The following is an 18,409-nucleotide window of genomic DNA, read 5'->3' as shown; positions in this document are numbered from 1 at the left end:
AGAAGTGTTGGGCACAGGCTGTTGGCTGTCATCAGTCTGGGCTATCCAAACTAGATGTCTCTGGATCTTGTTCTCACTTCTGTGAGACTCATGAGGCACAGACAGAAAGGCAAGCCTGTAGGAAGAAGGCTAAATCCCAAGGGTTAGGTCCCGAGGGCCCACCAAGATAAGTTTTCTTGGCCAAGGATGCCATCTCTCATCTAAAGAAACTCCAGCTTCTTCCCAGAGGATTGAGAACAGTCCAAGGAGGCCAGAAGCATGTCTTCTGGGAGGATCAAAGGCTCCAAGCTTTCCCTGCTTGGTCCCACCAAACGGAGCAGAGCCAAGCACTTAGCCGTGTGAGACTGCAGCCCAAAGAGACTGAGAAAGACAGAATGACACGAGGCCCTAGGCAAGACCTTCCTTCTAGGACAGTGTCAAGGGCATAGTTGAGGGGGGAGGGCAAAGGCTGTTGTGTTCTCTGTCCGAGCTGTCATCTGCCACCACTCAATGAGCTGTGACTGTAGGTCAGAACAGAGCTGGAAGACCACACCTCAAACCAAACTGAGACTCTGGTCACCCACACAGCCTCCCGTCCCAGCTCCTGCCTCTCAGCCAGTCCTTGACCAAAAAGCACAAAGGCCAGGTGAGCAATGTGGGGATCCAACACAAGGATGTAAACAAGGTCCCCGAGGTCCATGATCTACCCCAGAAAGGCTCTGGAGATCAGGGTTAAGGTGAGAGTCCAGGCCCACGGTTAAAAGCTCAGAGCTCTGTGTTCTGGGGAGCCCTCCTCCCCTGTGACCAGACAGCACGGTGCTCGGCCCAGACTCTGGGATTTGAAGGCTTCTACGGAGCAGTCCTCGCTTGTGGCACTTTCACAGCATGCAATGAGGGTGCACCAGCAGCCTGTACGCTGTAGGGCCTCTCCACTCAGGGTGGCCTGCACTGCGCTCCGTAAGGTGGTCTCCTGGCTCTGGCTCCTGACCTGGCACACAGCCAGCCCTCACATGAAGTCTCTTTGAAGCCAGGCAAATGAGTAACTCTGCTCTCTCTCTCTCTTTCAAAAACCATGGGTCATGATAACCTAATAGGATAACATAAAAGTGCCCTCTATACCCCTGGGGACCATCAGGGGATGTGTAAGCAAGGCCTGTTGCTCATGGGCAGCAGCAGAGAGAGGGCTAGCACCCTGACAACTGCCACCCGAAACCCAGAACTTTAAAGCCCATGGTTTGGGTTTGACACGGGCATCTCCCCCAGCCACCACTGGCTTTGTTGAGTTTGGCCTAATCTACATAAGATTTCTACAACTGGGCCAAGGGGGGTGGTGAACACCTCTAATCTTAGCACTCAGGAGGCAGAGCAGGTGGATCTCTGTGAGTTCGAGGCCAGCCTGGACTACAAAGTGAGACCCTGTCTAAAAAAAAAAAAAAAAAAAAAAAAAAAAAAAAAAAAAAAAAAAAATTTCATAATCTGTGAAAGAGGGTGAGCAATCCCTGCCTGGTGAACTGGTGTCTTCCACAGATGCTGGGCAAGTGTGAGGTAGCATGTTCCTGTGTCCAGAGTGCACACAGGAGGCCACACACAGCACGCTGAGACAGCTCTCATCTACATGGAGGAGCTAGGGGTGGCCGGCGCAGGGGCCAGATGTTTGCAGTCCTCATGTCTGCCACCGGGCTGAGCCCAGTGGGGCTTGTCCCTAGCGGGTGTCAGCAAGCAATTCCATAATGAATGTGCCAGCGAATGAGCAAGCGAAGGTGCCAGTGAACAAGAATGGATTTGCGCCATCTCCCGTGTGCGGGGCAGAAGCCACCAACACGCCACAGGAGTGACTCGGGAGGACACTTATCACACTCAGATGCAATCCAACAGGTGTGTGGCTGTGTTGTGGGTCACCAGCCTACAGTATGGTCAGCCACGGAGCATTGGTCCAGACTGCATACCCTCCACAGAGATATCTCGGCCCTCACGCGCTCAGATTGGGGATGTTACTACCTATCTCTCCAAACTGCCGAGGTCAGCTTCTCCAGACAGAGGGGAGTGCAGGTCAGAGGCAGGCCAGGGAGAGGCCAGGGTGCCAGGGAGAGGCCGGGGGGGCCTGGGACAGGGTGGTTACCGAGGTTGACGGTGAGCTTCATCTGCCCCCCGTCCAGCTCAAGACGCAGAGTGTCGGCCGATTCCCTGGAGGTGGTGGCCATCATGAGTCCATAGGCCCTCTGGGACATGAAACGCAGGGACACGTCCTCTGCTTCCGTGTGCATGGCATTTGGCAGCATGATCTTCATGTACATGGAGCCATCGTAGCTTAGGACCGTGGCCTCTGCCCCAGGAGTGACAGGGAAAAGGGAGGGGGGGAGAGATGGAAAGAGAAGAGAGACAGAGAAGACAAGAGAGTCATAACGAGGAGAGAAGTAGGGGTGGGAAAGAGGTTCCTTCTGAGGACACGGGGCCAGCCTCACCTCTCTCACAGACCCGACCCAGAAAGCCGGTCCCGATGCAATCACAGACGAACCGGTTCCAGCCTTCTCGACAGAGGCCCCCATTCCGACAGGGAGCCGACGCACACTGCTTCAGCGTCTCCCGGGAGCAGAAAGGAGCCACGCCCACAGCCCCCTGCGCCTCCGCCAGGCCCCGGAGGTCTCGACTCCGCCCGTCTATGAAGAGGTCTCGCACGCAGCCCACGTAGCCCGCCCGGAGAGCAGCTGTCCACACCTCAGGGGGCAGTGGCAGGTCCACTCGGCCCCCCTCCGGGAGGCCACCCAGGTAAAGCTCACTCTCCAGGTCCAGGACCTCGCTCTCTCCCGTGGCCAAGAACGGTGTGCTGCGGCTGTTCACAGAGATGGAGCCTGGGGAGCAAGGGAGACTGGGCCTCAGTGGGGAGGGAGGTCGCAGCCTGGAAAGGGGCGTCCTGAGCCTGCTGCCAGGCCCTCCCCCTCTCCGTGCTGTACCCCACAGCAGACACAAGAGAATGAGCAGCAGCCCTGGCCTCGGGGCCTAGCCTCACTTGCCCTCTGCCCGAACAATGTAAAAGTCCGCAAGTCCGGGCACTTTGAGACGGAGCCCCACCCCCAGCCCAGCGGAAGTGTGCTCGGAGCCTCTGTCCAGACCCCTCCTAGCCACCTAAAAAAAAGACCTCCAAGGCACATACATGCAAAATCCTGCGCCCTGAGAGGGTCGTACCATCCGCTGGGTCATTCCCACCCCATCAGACCAGACGCCGGAGGCGGAGAGCCTGGACACCCGGCAGCTCTTACAGCAGTGTGCCTGGCAGCGAGGCTTCGCACACATCACTGAAGTCTCACGGCCACCCCGGGGAACCGGACCTTTACTACCCTGTATTGAACCAGCAAAAAACTGGGACACCTGTCCAAGGACCACAGCAGAGGAGGAACTTAACGGAAGTCCCCTCCAAGCAGCAAGACCCCAGGGCCTGCCTATTCCACCCCTCAGCTCTACAGGCCAGCCTGGAGCCGGTTCTGTGGCCAGCAGACAAGATGAAGAGCCCCTGGGCCCTAGGACACAGGCAGGTGGCCAGAAGGCAGCTGCACCTGAAGCTCCGGAGTTAAAAGAGTCATTTTGCCTTGGTTTTGTTTTGCTTTGCTTTTTAAAGAGGATTTTCATTTTACGTATGGGTCTGTGTGTGTCTGTATGCCCGTGTGTGCATGAGGGTGCCTGCAGAGGCCAGGAAAAGGCTTTGGATTCCCTAGAGCTGGAGTTACAGGGGGTTGTGAGCTGATGGACATGAGTTCTGAGACAAACTCCAGTCCTCTGCAAAAGCAGTAAGTCTTTTAACCGCTATCTCTAGCCCCTTGTATTGTTCTGGAAGCAGAGTCTTGGGTTGTAGCTCAGGCTGGTGTAGCACTCACTATACAGCCCAGGCTAGCCTCAAACTCATGGTGATCTTCCTGCCTCTGGCCTCTGAGTGCTGAGATTTCAGATATGGACCCCCTCACCGGGCGAGAAGAGTTCCTTGGGAGGAAAGAATGACAGTGTGGGTTCAACAAGTTTGTTCTCTCCAAAGCACAGATTGCAGTTTGGCTGCCACTGGGGCGGTGATGGGAGCTTTAACAATGATCAGGTCACTGGTGTGCCTTTCCTGCAGGGCAGGCCTGGGAGCAGAGTATTAAACAGTGAGGGGCCCGTTCCTTGTCTCCTTCGAGTGGGAATGCCTGCCCTTCAATGTGGCTCTGGGTTGGGACAGTACGAAAGCCTCCCCAGAAACGGACACTGTGCTCTTGGGCCTCACAGTCCCCAGAATTGTGGGCCAGGTAAACGTTCCTTGACAAATGCCTAGCCTCAGATGTTCTGTTACAGCAGCAGAGAACAGACTGAGACAGGTGATCACAATAGAAAAACACCTGCGATCTAGTGGGCCCTTCAAAGCCTTTACTGTAATCTCAAGCTGCAGAATCCCTTCCCCATGTGAGTGTGTGTGTGTGTGTGTGTGTGTGTGTGTGTACTAAAGATGGGGGTTTGCTTATGTACCTAACCTGGAACTTCTTATATAGAGCAGATTCCTATTGACCTTACAAATGAGTCATTATGTCTAGCCACATACCCGTGTGTGTGTGTGTGTGTGTGTGTGTGTGTGTTTGTGTGTGTGTGTGTGTGTGTTGTTCTGGTTCAGGATTTTATTTTGTCTTTTTAATCAGGGTGTCAAGCAGCTCAGAATGGTTTTATGTAACCATAGGCTGTCTTGAACCTCCCATCCACCTGCCTCATCTCCCAAGTGCAGGGATCATAGGCTTGTATCATCGTGCCGGGCTTGTTTATATTCGTTAAAGATTTTTCCCCCCTTGTGATAGGACCTCACTCTGTACCCCTGGCTAGCCTGAAACTGTCTCCTCCTCCTAGTGCTAGGATTAAAGGCATGTCCCAGCACACCTGGCCTAAAGATTTTTTAAATGTCTATGTATGTGGGAGTGCCTGCAGACATGTGAGTAGGTACCCACGGGAGACAGAAGTTGCCATCGGGTCTCCCGGAGCTTGCAGGCAGCTGTGAGTCAGCAATGGTAGGGCCAGGAGACAAGCTTGGGTCTCACAGAAGAGCAGTATACACTCCTACCCACTGAGCACCTCAATACACATACTGAGTCAGGCTCTCACTGTGCAGCCCTGGCTGGCCTAGACCAGGCTGCCCTTGAGTCACTGAGCTCTGCTGCCCTCTGTCTCCAGAATGCTGGTATTAAAGGGCTGTGCCGCTGGGCCTGGAAGCCTATGTGTTTATTCCATGCTTCCCTTCTTCAAGTTTGGGCAAACTCTTAAAAGAAGAAAAGAGGAGGAGGAGAAGGAGGAGAAGGAAGACGAGGAAGAGGAGGAGGAGGAGGCCGTCGCAGCAGGTCTGGTACTTCACAGCTGTGATCCCCACACTCAGGAGGCAGAGGCAAGATGACCGCCACAAGTCTGAGGCCAACCTGTCTACACAGTGAGACCCTGTGTAAAATTAAATAAAATAATAAATAGGAGCAAAGGTCCTAGCAAGGTTAAGTCGTGGTAAGGAGCCACTGGGCATCTCAGGCATGGATGTGGTGGGAATCTTGAGAGGAAGGAGCCTGGAGGTTGCATATGAGCAGAGATGGGGGGAGGGTCAAAGCTTCCTCTGCTCCCACTAAATGCCATTTCCTCCTCAAAACCTTTCCAGTCCAGAGACCAGAGATGGCCTCCTAGGCTCCTTTGTAAAGGTTTTTTTTTTTTTTTTTTTTTACTTATTTACCTTTATCTTATGTATATATTTGCGTGTGCCTGCATGTACGTAGGGGTATGAGCCTCCATGTGGAGGCTGGCAACCAGAGCTGGGTCCTCTGCCCGAGTTAAAAAGTGCTCTTCACTGCTGAGCCACCTCTCCAGCTTCAAGTCGCTGTGGTTTGAGGAACTGTTTTTATTATTTGTTATGTGTATATGTGCTCGCGTGCACATGTCTCTAGAGGCAGAAGGAACTGGATCCCTGGAGCTGGAGTTACAGGTGGTCCTGAGACTTCTGGTGTGGGTGGTGAGAACCGAACTCTCATCCTCTGAAAGAGCAGCAGGCCGAGCTGTCTTCAGACCCTGAAGTGTGTGCATGCGTGTGCATGTGTGGGATGTATGTGTGTGGAGGTCAGAGGACGACATTCAGGAATCAGGTCTCTCCTTCCACCAAGATATCTGGGGAACAAAGTTGGCTCATCAGGATCAATAAAAGCCTTTACCTGCTGAGCTGTGCCACCAGCCCTAGCTCCCCTTATACCCCTTATGGCCCCAAGCCTGTTCTCTCAGGACAGGTGTCACCTTCTTCAGGGTGCTGCCATCAGGTCCCTCTCCTAACAGGATCCCAAATGTGACCCCTGTGATCATCCACCCCTCTGTCTATGGCCAGAGTCCCCAGAGCCTGCTGCAACCCTGCTTGACTCACTGCTGGAGTCAAGATTCAGCAAGAGCTGAGAGGAAGCGGGAAGGAAAGGAAGAAACAAGAAAAGAGGTTATGGTGGTGGCAGAGGGTTCTGGAGAGGGAACTGAAGTACACTCTGGCCAGTCACACCCCCATATGGAACCGGAACACCCTACCTCGTTCATTGACAGAAGAATGGATAAGCAAGATGTGGGCATGGTTCTGGGGTGTTATACAGCCTTCGAAAGGAAGGGAGTTCTGACCCACACTACAACACAGATGAATCCTGAAACACACTGTACACATTGGAACGGGTAGGCACAAGAAGACAGATAGAGAGGTCGGATATGGTGGCTCATGCCTATAACCCCAGCACTCTGGAAAGCTAAGACAACAGGTTCGCAATTCCAAAGTTGGGCTGGGCTATGTGCATGACCCTGTGTGGAAAGGAAGGAGGAGCTGGGGAGATGGCTCTGTGGTTAATGTGTTTCCCTTAAGTGTGAGGCCCAGAGTTCAAATCCCCAGAAACCACAAAAACGCCAGGTAGGTGTACTGGCAGAAACAAGGCATTCCCGCAGCAAGCTGGCTGGCCATATCTGTGAGCTCTGGGTTTGATTGAGAAACCCTGCCTCAATGAATGAGGTGGATGATTCATAACATCCGCCTTGGATCTGTGCATGCAAGTACACCCACATATGTGTGCCCCCCACACATGCAAGCATGTACAGACACATGAAAATGGAGAAAGAACAGGAAGGGTAAATACTGCACGACTTCCCTAATCAAAAGTCCCAGAGCTGCCAGATTCGAACAGAGAGGTGGTGGCCAGAGGCTGGAGACGAGGAGAGGGAAAAAGCAACTTCACTTAGAATGGAGACAACTTCAGTGTGGGGCGACTGGAGAACTGCATCTGGATGGAGGTGGGGGCTGCAGAGCAGCACCAGTATAACCAATGCCCCAACCATGATTAATGGCGAAGGCTGTGAATTTTGTGTGATATGCAACTTACCACAGTTTCAAAAAGAAACAAAAGCAAAACAGTGGGAGGGGCCGGGACACAGGATAATGTGTGAATGCGCTAGCTGTGGAAGGTTGACAACCCAAGCCGGATGCCCCGCACCCACATAGAAGATGTGGTTGTGTGTGACCAAGATCCCAGCATTCCTATGCAAGAGGAGAGGTGGAGTCAGGATGAGCGCCAGCTAGCCTGGGGTACACTGGGAAGCAGCAGAAACAAGAGAGATCCTTTCTCACAAGGTGGAAGGCCAGAACAAGCTCCCCAAATGTCCTTGGACCTCTACTCACACACTGTAGCACAAAAGCAACACATGAGACACAATTAAAAGGTATGAAAACGGGAAGAAGGAGTCTGGGATGTGGCTCAGTAGGAGCAGGCCCCGAGTTCAAGCACTGAGATGTGGGGACGCAGGAAAACAAGGGAATGTCTAAGCTGTGCTTAAGCAGCTGCTCCAAGGTCCTGAATGGACATCCAGCCCAAGGATCGCTGACCAAATGTGAGGAACCCTAGAGACTGTCAGTGAAGACCCAATGGTGCTGTCAAGAGGCAGAGCCAGGGGCTAAAGACCTTTCTCATGGCTTTCTCTGGGGAGGGGAGAGGAAAGGATGGCAGGGCCTCGCTTCTGGGGGCCTGGAAGTCCCCTCCTCCCTGTGAGAAGAGGAGGTCACTCCGCCTGACTTGCAGGCCAGCAGTGGTAGGAATGAGAGAATTTAGCTGACACTGATAAGCACTTAAATTGGATAATGTGTCAGGCCTCATTTGTATCAATTCTCTTTCTTGGGTTCAACAAGATGGAGGCAAGGCAAGCACACGGGAATTAGCAGGCAGAGCCTGAGAGAGGGAGGCCGAAAAGGAAAGGCGGAAGAGAGGAGGGCGGCTAGAACAAGGAGGTTCTGAAAAGTCCACGGCCATGCCACTCCGAATCCAGCCAGTGAAAGCCAACCCCGGAAGCCAAGCAGGGTCAGTTAGCGCCCAGCCAGCCGTTCCCTCGATCTGAAACCGTTCTGGCCAGGCAGGTGTGGTGGCCTAGTCACGGCATCTCTGATGGCCAGAGTGAGGCAGACAGTCTGTCAGCCCACAGTCGGTGCCCAGAGAACCAGGCAGCTTCTGCGTGCTCGCGCTGTGCATCCATTCAACCAAACATGGGTGGAAACAGTTAGGGAAGATTTGTCTGTGCCAAATACAGGCAGACGCTGTTGTCCCTGCTTGCCAAACGGCACAATATTGTGTCCTCCTCAGCCCCAGCATTAGATACTAGCGATTTGGGGGGCTCTAGAGGTAACTTAAGCTATCTGGAGGGGGGAATGTGTACAGGGGATGCCGTCTTTTAGAAGGGGCTTGAGCATCGTGGATTTTGGCGTCTCTGGGGGTGCTGGGAGCAAGCTCCCCAGACGGTGAGGGAGAGCTGTTACCTGTTAGGTTAAGAACTAAGACTCTGGTAGAAAGGGAAGCAGGGCTGGAGAGCTATTCTCTTTTTTTGTTTGGACACAAAGACTCACTATGCAGCCCTGGCTGGTCTAGCCCTCGCTATGTAATCCAAACTGGCCTCGAACTTATGGAGATTCCCTTGCCTTTGCCTCCCGAATGCTGAGGTGGCAGGTGTGAGCCACCCCACCTGGCTTTGAGACTTATGTCCTTCAAGACACGAGACATCTCTCCATTAGGTGCTATGCTAGTGTTTCCAGACAAGCTCTTTCCCATGCAGAGTGCCCTCAGGGAACTGTTGCTTCCACAGATAAGGAAGAGTGCAAGTGTGAGACCCCAATGCCTTCTGTCAGCTCCCAGTGACAGAGAAGCACGGAGGACTGAGAGAGGAGACTAAGCTGGAAATGAAAGCTTGAGAGGTTGGGTAGTTGTGAAAGAGTGGCCGGGGAAGGGAGGGCCCAGAGGCCTCCTGACCTTTGCGCCCGTCCCTCTGGAAGTCCACGTGGCACCATTCGCCGTCGTTGACCTTGCGGCTGGATGCCCGAAGCTTGATGCCCCCAGAGCCCATGTCCAGCAGGAGGTAGAGGTAACCGTCCAACAGCTCCATGGCAAAGTAGTCGGCCCTCTGGGAAGAGCTGTGGCCGCCCACCCCGGCCCCAGCCCGCCGGCCCTGGCTGAAGAGCAGCAACCCATTGGGCTCAGTGGTTCGGAAGTCCAGAGAGATGGAGCCAGTACGCTTGGCACTCCAGCGGGGCAGTGCCACAAAGGCCTCAGGACTCTCAAAGGTCACAGGGTCCAAGGCAGCCACATCCTCACAACGGAAAGACAAATCCCCCTGCAGCTTCATCTTCGGGTCCCCTTCCTTAGCCAGTCGGGAGAGCTCCAGCTTGAAGTCATTGTTCTTGTAGACTACCTGTAAGGAGGAGAGGGGTCTGGGTAGAGAAGCAGAAGCAGCCTTGGGCCTGGCTACCAAGGGCCCCCCTTCCCTGGCAGCCATGGAGCCATCACCCACCCCAGTGGTCCCAAGCTCAGCACCATCAGTCAACAAGGCTCAGGCCTCTATTCTCTAGCCACACATTTCTCCTTGGGGCCTTGGTCCTGTCTTCCAGTCCCACGCTGTCCAGGCAGCTCCTTTGTGGGCTCCTGGGTCCAGCTCAACTATCATTCACAATGACAAAAAGGCAGGCAACTACTGTTACAGTCTGTTGCTGTTTTCTGAGACAGGGTCACATGTAGCTCAAGATGGCTTCAAACTCACTCTACAGCTGAGAGCAACGTTGAGCTTTCCCTCCTGCCTCCTGTCTCTCTCATTCTGGGGCTACAGACATGCAGCGCCACACTCAGTTGATGTGATGCTGACAGAACCAATGGGCTGCCTGTGTGCTGGGCAGGCATCCTTGTCAGCTGATGTCCCTCTTCTGCTTGCTGTCTTCTAATGGAGGTTAACAGTCATCCATGAAGTAGGGACCAACCCTTCACCCACCTATCAGGCAACTTACAAGGTGGTGTGACTTGGCCAACAAGAGTGTGAGTGAAAGACATGTGCCTGAGGCATGTTTTAAAGCCTTCAGCCTTCAGGCTTGGAAGAGCCTCAGAAGAGAGGGGCTTTCAAGGCCCAAGAAAACAAAAAGAGGGATACCTCTTGACTTGAGTCAATAGCTTTTAGGTTTTAATGAAGGGTCACATCCCACTTCAGACTCACAGGGGAGAGAGGCCAGGGGCAGCTGGCCAGGTCATACCGAGTCACCTGGCACGCTGGCCAACTGCCGCCCGTCCAAGCCCTACTCACGTCCTTGAGGCAGCCCATGAAGTTGTTGCTGACGGGTGAGCCAGGCAGGTCGGCTGTGTTGGGGCTGCCCCCAATGTAGAAGAAGTCATCAGAGCCCAACATGGTGTAATCCTCCTGCGTGTAGCCTGTGGTGGTCAGGATCCCGTCCACCGAGATGGTCACCTGCCCAGCCCAAGGAGGGGGAGAGACAGGAGACAACCGGCATCAACGCCCTGGGAAGAGCCACAGGCGGGCGAGGGAGGGACCGGGGGCACTGGGGGAGGGGGACCCCCATTTTTATGTCTGCTTGTCTTGGAGGCGGAACAGTGGGGGTGGAGAGGAAGAAGGAGGAAGAGGAGACAGCACAAGATTTGATGGTTTCTGGGTGGGCTAAGGCCTGCCCTGCATGACCCACGGCCCAAGCTCGGCAGGAGCGAGCCGGAAGGTGTTGTGGGGCACCCACCATGATGGGCTCAAGGAGCAACTCCAGGGAAATGCTCTGTCCTAGGAGACTCCAGAAAGGGCCCCACAAAAGAAGTGGGGAGAAGCAAGCTGCACCCTCAGCTTTGTCTCGGCAGGGCAAGATGGACACACGCGTGGCTTCCCGGCCTTCTTCTAAAGGAGAAGAGCCCATTCCCTTCCTTTCTTTCTTTCTTTCTTTCTTTCTTTCTTTCTTTCTTTCTTTCTTTCTTTCTTTCCTTCTTTCTTTCTTTCTTCCTTCCTTCCTTCCTTCCTTCCTTCATTCCTTCCTTCCTTCCTGTGCTGAGACTAACTTGCAGCCCTGCTGCCTGGGTGCTGTGTTCTTGCAGCTTTAGCTGGGGAGGCAGCTGACACAGTGGTGAGGAAGAAGACCCAGGTAGGCCTGTGAGTCTTAGGACAGGAGTTGAATGGAACCAGGGCTGGTTCCTACCTCTGCCACTCAAGATTTAAGGTTCCCTGATATTTTAAGTCTTTTTCTTCTTTTTTTTTTTTTTTTTTTTAACTAAACGAGTATAGAACTTGCTATAAAGCCTAAGCTGGCCTTGAACTTGTGGAAACCCTCCTACCTCATCCTTTCATATGCTGAGATTATACACCTCGCTGTTCGCTGTTCTTCTTCCAAAGAAGAGAGCTATTTCCCAGCTCACCCTTCACCTTTCTCTGTAGATACCATCCTTGTTGCTCTACCCTTAGGAACAGTGAGGCCAGGGTTAACCTAAGGAAGCACCCTTCCTGGGTGGAAAATTCGTCCAGAAGGCAAGATGCCAAGAGCAGGGGTGTGCCTGGTGTTCAGAGAGGTACGAGGCTCTGGGCTGGGGAAGGCAGACACTACCTTAGGGGCAACTCCGATCCTCTCTACTCAGCAAGTATGGACCTGGTCCCTGCAGAGTTTAGTCCCTGGGAAGGCTTCACTCCCAGCAAGGTTGAAGGGGAGGAGCTTCTCTCTAGGAGGCTGTGGCTTAGGAGGGGCCAGGGGGCCCCTAAGGACTTGGTTGTCAGCCCCACCCCGCACTTCCACAGGCTGCGGCTTAGAGCCCAGATGTGCTTCAGAAGTACCCCTTTTACAGGTAAAGTGTTGAGGTAAGAGCCTGTCGGTCACACACTGTGATGTCCCCTACTCCAGTCTGCAGCAGAGCCACCTGCCAGCTCCTGGTCTTCAGTACTCTGCTGTCAGGAGGCGAGATAGAACTTCTAAGAGCAAAGGGAGCCAAAAGCCTCCCCCCCCACCCCCCGTGGTTGGCTGGAGCCTCTTGGTGAATAGGGTGGGGCTGAGCAGGGAGCAGAGTAAAGAAGCCATCTCCTGGAGACCATCAAACCTTGTGCTAGAAGAACTGGATTCAAGGACAGGAGGAGATGGGTGTCTCGGGAGGGGGCAGTCTGGATACTTTTGAGTCTTGTTTTGAGGGAAGGATTGCTCATGATCATTTATTTCTTCTCCCCTCCACTTTGTCCTGAAGCTAGGAAGTGGGGTTTGGGTAGAAAAGGGAGGGGTCAGAGAGGTTAGTCACAAAAACATGCAAACGAGATTAGAGATTAGACAGGGCAGAGGGGAGCTGGAGAGAGGAAGGAGGGATCAGAATGAAAGGGTGGGGTAGGTCAGGGAAGGTGAGGCAGGTGAACAGGCTTCTCTAGGGCAACGTGGCTACACTCACTCTCTCCCTGTGTCCCCTGCTGCTGTCCTAAAAGACTGGACTGGGCTGCCATTCGGCTCCTGAACCTGAGGGGGCTCAACCCAACCAGGCTGCCAGCAAGCTCGGTTTGACGTGTCCCTGGAACCCCCACTAACTTCAGCACAGCTGAGGGGACATAGCACCTGGTCATCATAGGTCCGTATCACGTCGCCTTGGGACCCAGTGCCGGATCTCTAGCTAAAAGTCTAACTGGCAGCAGACTGACTTTAGTGAGAAAGCCTCACATGAGTGAGCATGCTCAGAAGCGTTCATCACACCTTCCCTCCTGGTCCCAGAGCGCCTCTCGAGGTCTCCCTCCTCAGCCTCAGAAGCCGGGGAACCATCCTGGAATCTCTCTCATGCTATGGGCTCTCTTCATCCCACTGCTTTTGCTAAGACCAAGCTTGCCCTTTCTTGACCCTGAATTAGAAGCATCTGACTTGGAGCAGACTGCTGAGGCCTAAGACTTCCTCCTGAATCCCCTTCCAAGCTGGGAGTCAAGCTCAATTTGCCTGGTGGCTGTATTCAGATGGAGGGAAAAGATGACCTTAAATTCCCTCTCGTATCCCATAGGGCTGGGGACAGGCTAGCAGGGGACAGGGGACATGGGACACTGGGAGGTTTGCTTAGGAAGGGACCAGCCACGTGGGTGGGAGAAGTTGAGGGAGAGAGGAGAAGGCAGTGGGTGGAGAGGAAGTGGAGGGGGAGGGAATGGAGGAAGGTGTCTGGGGAAGGCAGGGAGGAAGATGACTTGGATTAGTAAAAACCCGACTGTTCCCTCAGACAAGTCAGTCCAGACACAAAAATGGCAGGTTCGTTAGTAAAAGCAGGAAACAGGGGAATAATTCCCCTGCCCCCCTCCACCCCAGGGGTTCTTGACGGCCCTGCCCCCCAATCCCCCCCACGAAGCTTCTGGAAGGGGTGGGGCCAGCAGGGGAGGAGGGGAGGAAGGGAGCGCATGCCACATAGAACAGCCACTGCAGCTGGGACCCATGCAGGTTAGAAGAACAGGGTCGAGGACCAGGCACTGTCCAAGCAGGCCAGAGAAAAGCAGCCAGCAGGTGAGAGGGCATGCAGGGCAGGGGAGATGGGGAAGAGCTGAGATGGAGGCAAGAGAGCTGTGGAGCGCAGGAAGAAGCTTCCTTCCACTGAGGAAGACAGAGGAGCAACCAGTGTGTCAGAGATGCTCAGACCTGGCTTTCTTCATCACACATTCCTCTGACATTCACCACAGATCACCAGCCCACACACATCTACACACACACATCCTAGAAGGCTCCGGGGAGGCGGTCTTGACTGCTCCTCTCCACGCAGCACTGAGGACCACAGCTAGGTCCCCGAGACAAAGCAGAGGCCCTATGACCAACCCACACTGACCCGCTCAGGACTGAATGAGTGGAGAGTTTTCCCAGAGGACAAGCCCAGCACCACATGCTCTCCAGGAACAGGGAGACAGGCTGGAGGAGGCTCAAGAGGCCTCCTGTGACCTGGATGGACTGGCCAGCCCCTTCTCTCCTCAGCTCAGCCCAAGAAGGCTGGATGGGGTGCGAATCCAAGTCCTAACCACAAATATACCCACATGCAACAAGTGTCCCATACCCACTGTGTCCCAGGGAAAAAGACTAAAGAAAAAGGGAACTCTTGTGCCCCATCGGAAGCCACTTCCAGGGGCCTAACACGATCACAACTCACAGGCCATTCACCTCCCTTTTCCGGGAGAGTTAGATGGAGGACGGCTGCTGGAACTTACGGCTGACTGAGCGAACTCCCTGACAATGTGGGTAACACTGCACGAACGGGCTGTCTTGTCTCCTGTTAAACCACACAGCTGTCACCATATTCTCGAAGGGTTCCAACACAGGCTTAGCATGGTTACGAACAACTAGGCCACAAAAAAAGTTCCCAGCAGCGCCTCGGGGCGATATGGGGCAGAAGCAAGGCAGGGAGCCAGGAGAAGCAACTTCTAGCCAAGGGAGAGATCGCAGCCCTGCTAAGCTTGCTTAGTGCTCTGTGCCAGACACAGACGTGGGCACAGGCAGGATTCACAGCCCTCCAGTGAGTCCTGAACTCCAGGAATTTTAGAAGAGAAAGACTTGAGGTCAGAAGTCCCAGGTTCTTCTTTATCACTTGCTGTTTTCCAGAACAATTTTGCCTTTTTGACGCTCATCTTTCAAAAGGGCTAAACTTTGGGCCCTCCCATCTGTTTCCAGCCGACTGAGCATCCAATTAGTTAAATGGAAATGATAAACTCCTCTGTAATATAAAGGGAGGTGCTTTCTCTGGGTCCCGGCTTCCCCGTCTGCTAAGTGGGGACATGTCCAATCTCCTGCCTAGAATCCAGGCATCATCAAGTTTAAATGGAATTAAAAATGTAGGCCAGGGGGATAGCTGGAGGTGGCTCAGCATGTAAAGGTGCTTGCCACCAAGCCGGTAACCTGAAATTTATCACTGACTCAAATGGTGGAAACAGAGAGCCATCTCCTCTAAGATGGCGTCTGACCTGTGCACATACACTGTGGCGGCATGCTTCCTACACATATGCATAGATTAAAAAAATAAAAATGTAAAAAGAAAAAAAGAGGAAGAAAAATTAAAAAAGAAAAAAGAGGAAGCCATGCATAGTGGTGCACAACCCTCCTCCCAGCACTTAGGAGGCAGAGCCAGGTGGAGCTCTGTGAGTTCAAGGCCAGCCTTGTCTAAACAGTGAATTCCAGGACAGCCAGGGCTACACAGAAAGACCCTGTGTCTCTATGAGGGTGGAGGGCTGGTTTGAGGAAATGGGTCAGTGGTTATAATCACTTGTTGCCCTTATAAAGGATAGGGTTCAGTTCCCAGCACTCACATAGCAGTTCACGACTACCTATAACTCCAGATCCAGGGGATCCGACATCCTCTGTGGCCTCCTGGGGCACCAAACATGCAAATGGTGGACATACATACATGCAGGCAAACAGGCCTAAACACACAGAATAAAAATAGATCTTTTCACTGTAAAATTAAAAAAGAAAAAAAAGAAAGAAATTAAAGAAACTCCAAATGCAAATGCTATTTTGAGGCCCTAGTGTATGCAGGAACAACATTAGCTTTACAAGCCGGCTTTCATCAGCTAGTTGTGCTTAACCAACTGAGTGAGCCTTTTCTGTCTTTCTGCTCTCCTCCAGAACAGAAACACATACTAAGAGACCTAATGAGTGAGGTAGAAAAATAAACATAAAATGACACGAACTCTATCTGAGGGATACCCTGTGAACCAGAACCTGCAGAACCCCATATTTTGACTGCAGTCTGGGCCTAAAGGGGGCCAGTTCCTCGGAAAGGTTTGCAGGGGTTTCTGAGGCCACACAAGGCAACAGGTTCATTCTGCTGTTTGTACTGGTGAAACAGGGAAGTGTGAGCCTTGTAGGCTCAGAAATTAGCAGGTTTTTTCTTTATCAGCGCTGAAACCAGGTAGGGTTGCTGGCTTCTTGGCGAACTGAGGTAAGCCATTCGTCTTCTCTCCTCCTCCACATCCCTGAAGCACTCTGAGGTTTCTTGGAGTTATTTTGAGACTGGTTCCTAACTAGGGATTGCAATAAGATCTCCAGCGGGACCAAAGATACCTATTCCTCAGGGTCCGCTACAGGAAGAGAACCACTCTCTCACATAACATCCCTGCCCTGGTAACAGCAGGAACTGGCGAGCGCTTTATTAAGCTTAATGAAATTACAGTTTCTTTCTAGAGTATGCAGCTTGTGTTACCTTGACTGGTCTTCACCCAGACTTGTTGTACAAGGCGGGCAGGTACACCATTAAGCTTCTCTGGCCTGGACCCATGCGGTCAGTATTTCACCATGGAGACTTGAAAGAAGGTTTGTTGGGCCCTAAGCCTAGGGTGGAATCCTTCCAGGGACTTGGATGTATCACCTGGGTTGATCTTGGCTCCCTGCCCCAGAGTCACAGGTTGGCTGTCCAGTAACAAGAAAGTTCTTTTTTGTTGTTGTTAGTTGTTTTGTTTTTTTTTTTTTTTTTTTTGGGGGGGGGTTTAGAGACAGCCTTGGCTGTCCTGGATCTGCTTTGTAGACCAGGCTGGCCTTGAACTCACTGAGATCCACCTGCCTCTGCCTCCCTGAGTGCTGGGATTGCAAGCCTGTGCCACCACTCCTGACTTTTTGTTTTGTTTTATAATAGACGGTTGTTTTAACAATTATATATCATGTGTGCACGTGTGTGTGTGTGTGTGTGTGTGTGTGCACGTGTGTGTGCGTACGCAGCCACGGCACGTGCATATGTAAGTCAAAGAAGAGCTTGGAGGGGTCAGTTCTCTCTCTCCACCACGTGGGTTCTGGGAATCAAATTCAGGTTATCAGGCTTGGTGGCAAGCATCATTACCAGGTGAATCATTTCCTCGGCTAGTAAAGAAAGTCCTTCTTCTGGCAGGTCCTCAAGAATAACAGAATGGGTAGCTTCTAACTCATAAAGGCAGCAGCTGGAGGAACAGGGCCTGTGAAGACCTGGTATGGATCTCGGTGAACGCTGGGAAGCAAGGGAGCCTACACAAGGTGCTAGATCGGCCATGGCTGGGGAGGCGCTGGCCATGAACACTAGTCTATGCAGGTGAAGGAAACACACACACATACAAATGTGTCAGCAAGGGCTCCCCATGGCTTCAGAGGTGAAGCCTCCTGAGGGGCATAAAGGACCGCTCAGGCTAGACACTCCAGCTTTGATACCTCCCTGCACTCTAGCCTTCCAGCCAGGCAGACCTGGCAGGCTGGGCAAGACAGGCAGCTGCCCCGAATCCCTCCCACCCCTTGAGAGCAGACACGTCCATCTGCAGGGTCCCCAGCCTGGTGTTCAATCATTTTGCATTATTAATAGGCAATGACTAACCGGCTGCTGTGGAGCCGGAATTGGGCAGGCACAAGGGAATCCCAGGGGATCTCACACTGCAGGGCCTGAGGGCACACGCTCTGAGGCAGGAAAGAGGAGGAGGATGGGGCCTCCCAACCCTTTCTCTGTCTCGCTGCCTGCTATGCATGGCACCTGCACTGCAGAGCCAGCTCCATCAGCCCGCCTCCATACAGAATCCTTACCAGGCCCCAGAACCCTTCCAAGCCTGCAGCCCCCATTCCCACCAGCGCTTACACATGCAGAGAACCAGCAGCCTCACAAACACACAGCATGGCTTCCCACTAACACCCCTAAATATCACACCAACATTTACACACAGTCACACCCACACACCAACACACACCAGCTGCCTTTACACTGACACCCACAACAGCATTCACCAGGATCAGGCCCAACCCAAACATAGGAGCTTGGCAAGGACAAGGAGAGCTGCCCCCACCCTATTCCTGCCGGGGCTCCTCCTCTCATGCCCTCAACAGGGAAGGATGCCAAGCCCTGTCAGAGGCCATGCAGGAGAGGCAGGGGACACAAAGGAGACGGGGCTGAAGAGGAAGAAAGACAGTGTGGAACACAGTGTTAGTCAGAGCAGCAGCGCGGTGGGGGAGTCTGGACGCTATCCCTGGAAGGGGAAGACCACTCATGCCATGCAACATGTGAGGGAGACAGAGCCGGGAATCCTCAAGGTTGGGAAGTAGGGGCAACAGCCAGCACAGGGCAGCCCCTAAACTGGTGTGAACTGGTGACTTGAAGGAGGTCCCAAGGCCATCCTCCTACCCCTTTGGGAGAACATGCCCAGCTGGCTGCTACTGGAG

At 53.2% G+C, this 18,409-nt stretch overlaps 1 protein-coding gene across 29 annotated transcripts in view; it reads right to left on the bottom strand.

Moving 5' to 3' along the window:
* The window catches only part of Nrxn2 (neurexin 2), a 110,611-nt gene that overhangs the window by 47,203 nt on the left and 44,999 nt on the right, over nt 1-18,409 (bottom strand). For all 29 annotated transcript variants that reach the window (XM_060385369.1, XM_060385388.1, XM_060385372.1 and 26 more), the window contains 4 exons: nt 10,579-10,740; nt 9,264-9,702; nt 2,442-2,828; nt 2,099-2,302 (listed from right to left, as the gene is read on the bottom strand). In XM_060385369.1, coding sequence (XP_060241352.1) covers nt 2,099-2,302; nt 2,442-2,828; nt 9,264-9,702; nt 10,579-10,740 — 1,192 coding nt within the window. The remainder of the gene's footprint in view (nt 1-2,098; nt 2,303-2,441; nt 2,829-9,263; nt 9,703-10,578; nt 10,741-18,409) is intronic.

Source organism: Meriones unguiculatus, chromosome 1, assembly GCF_030254825.1.
Source record: "Meriones unguiculatus strain TT.TT164.6M chromosome 1, Bangor_MerUng_6.1, whole genome shotgun sequence".
Taxonomy (NCBI): Eukaryota; Metazoa; Chordata; class Mammalia; order Rodentia; family Muridae; genus Meriones; species Meriones unguiculatus.
Note: the sequence above shows the minus strand (reverse complement) of the source record. Positions and strands in the feature narration are given on the sequence as shown.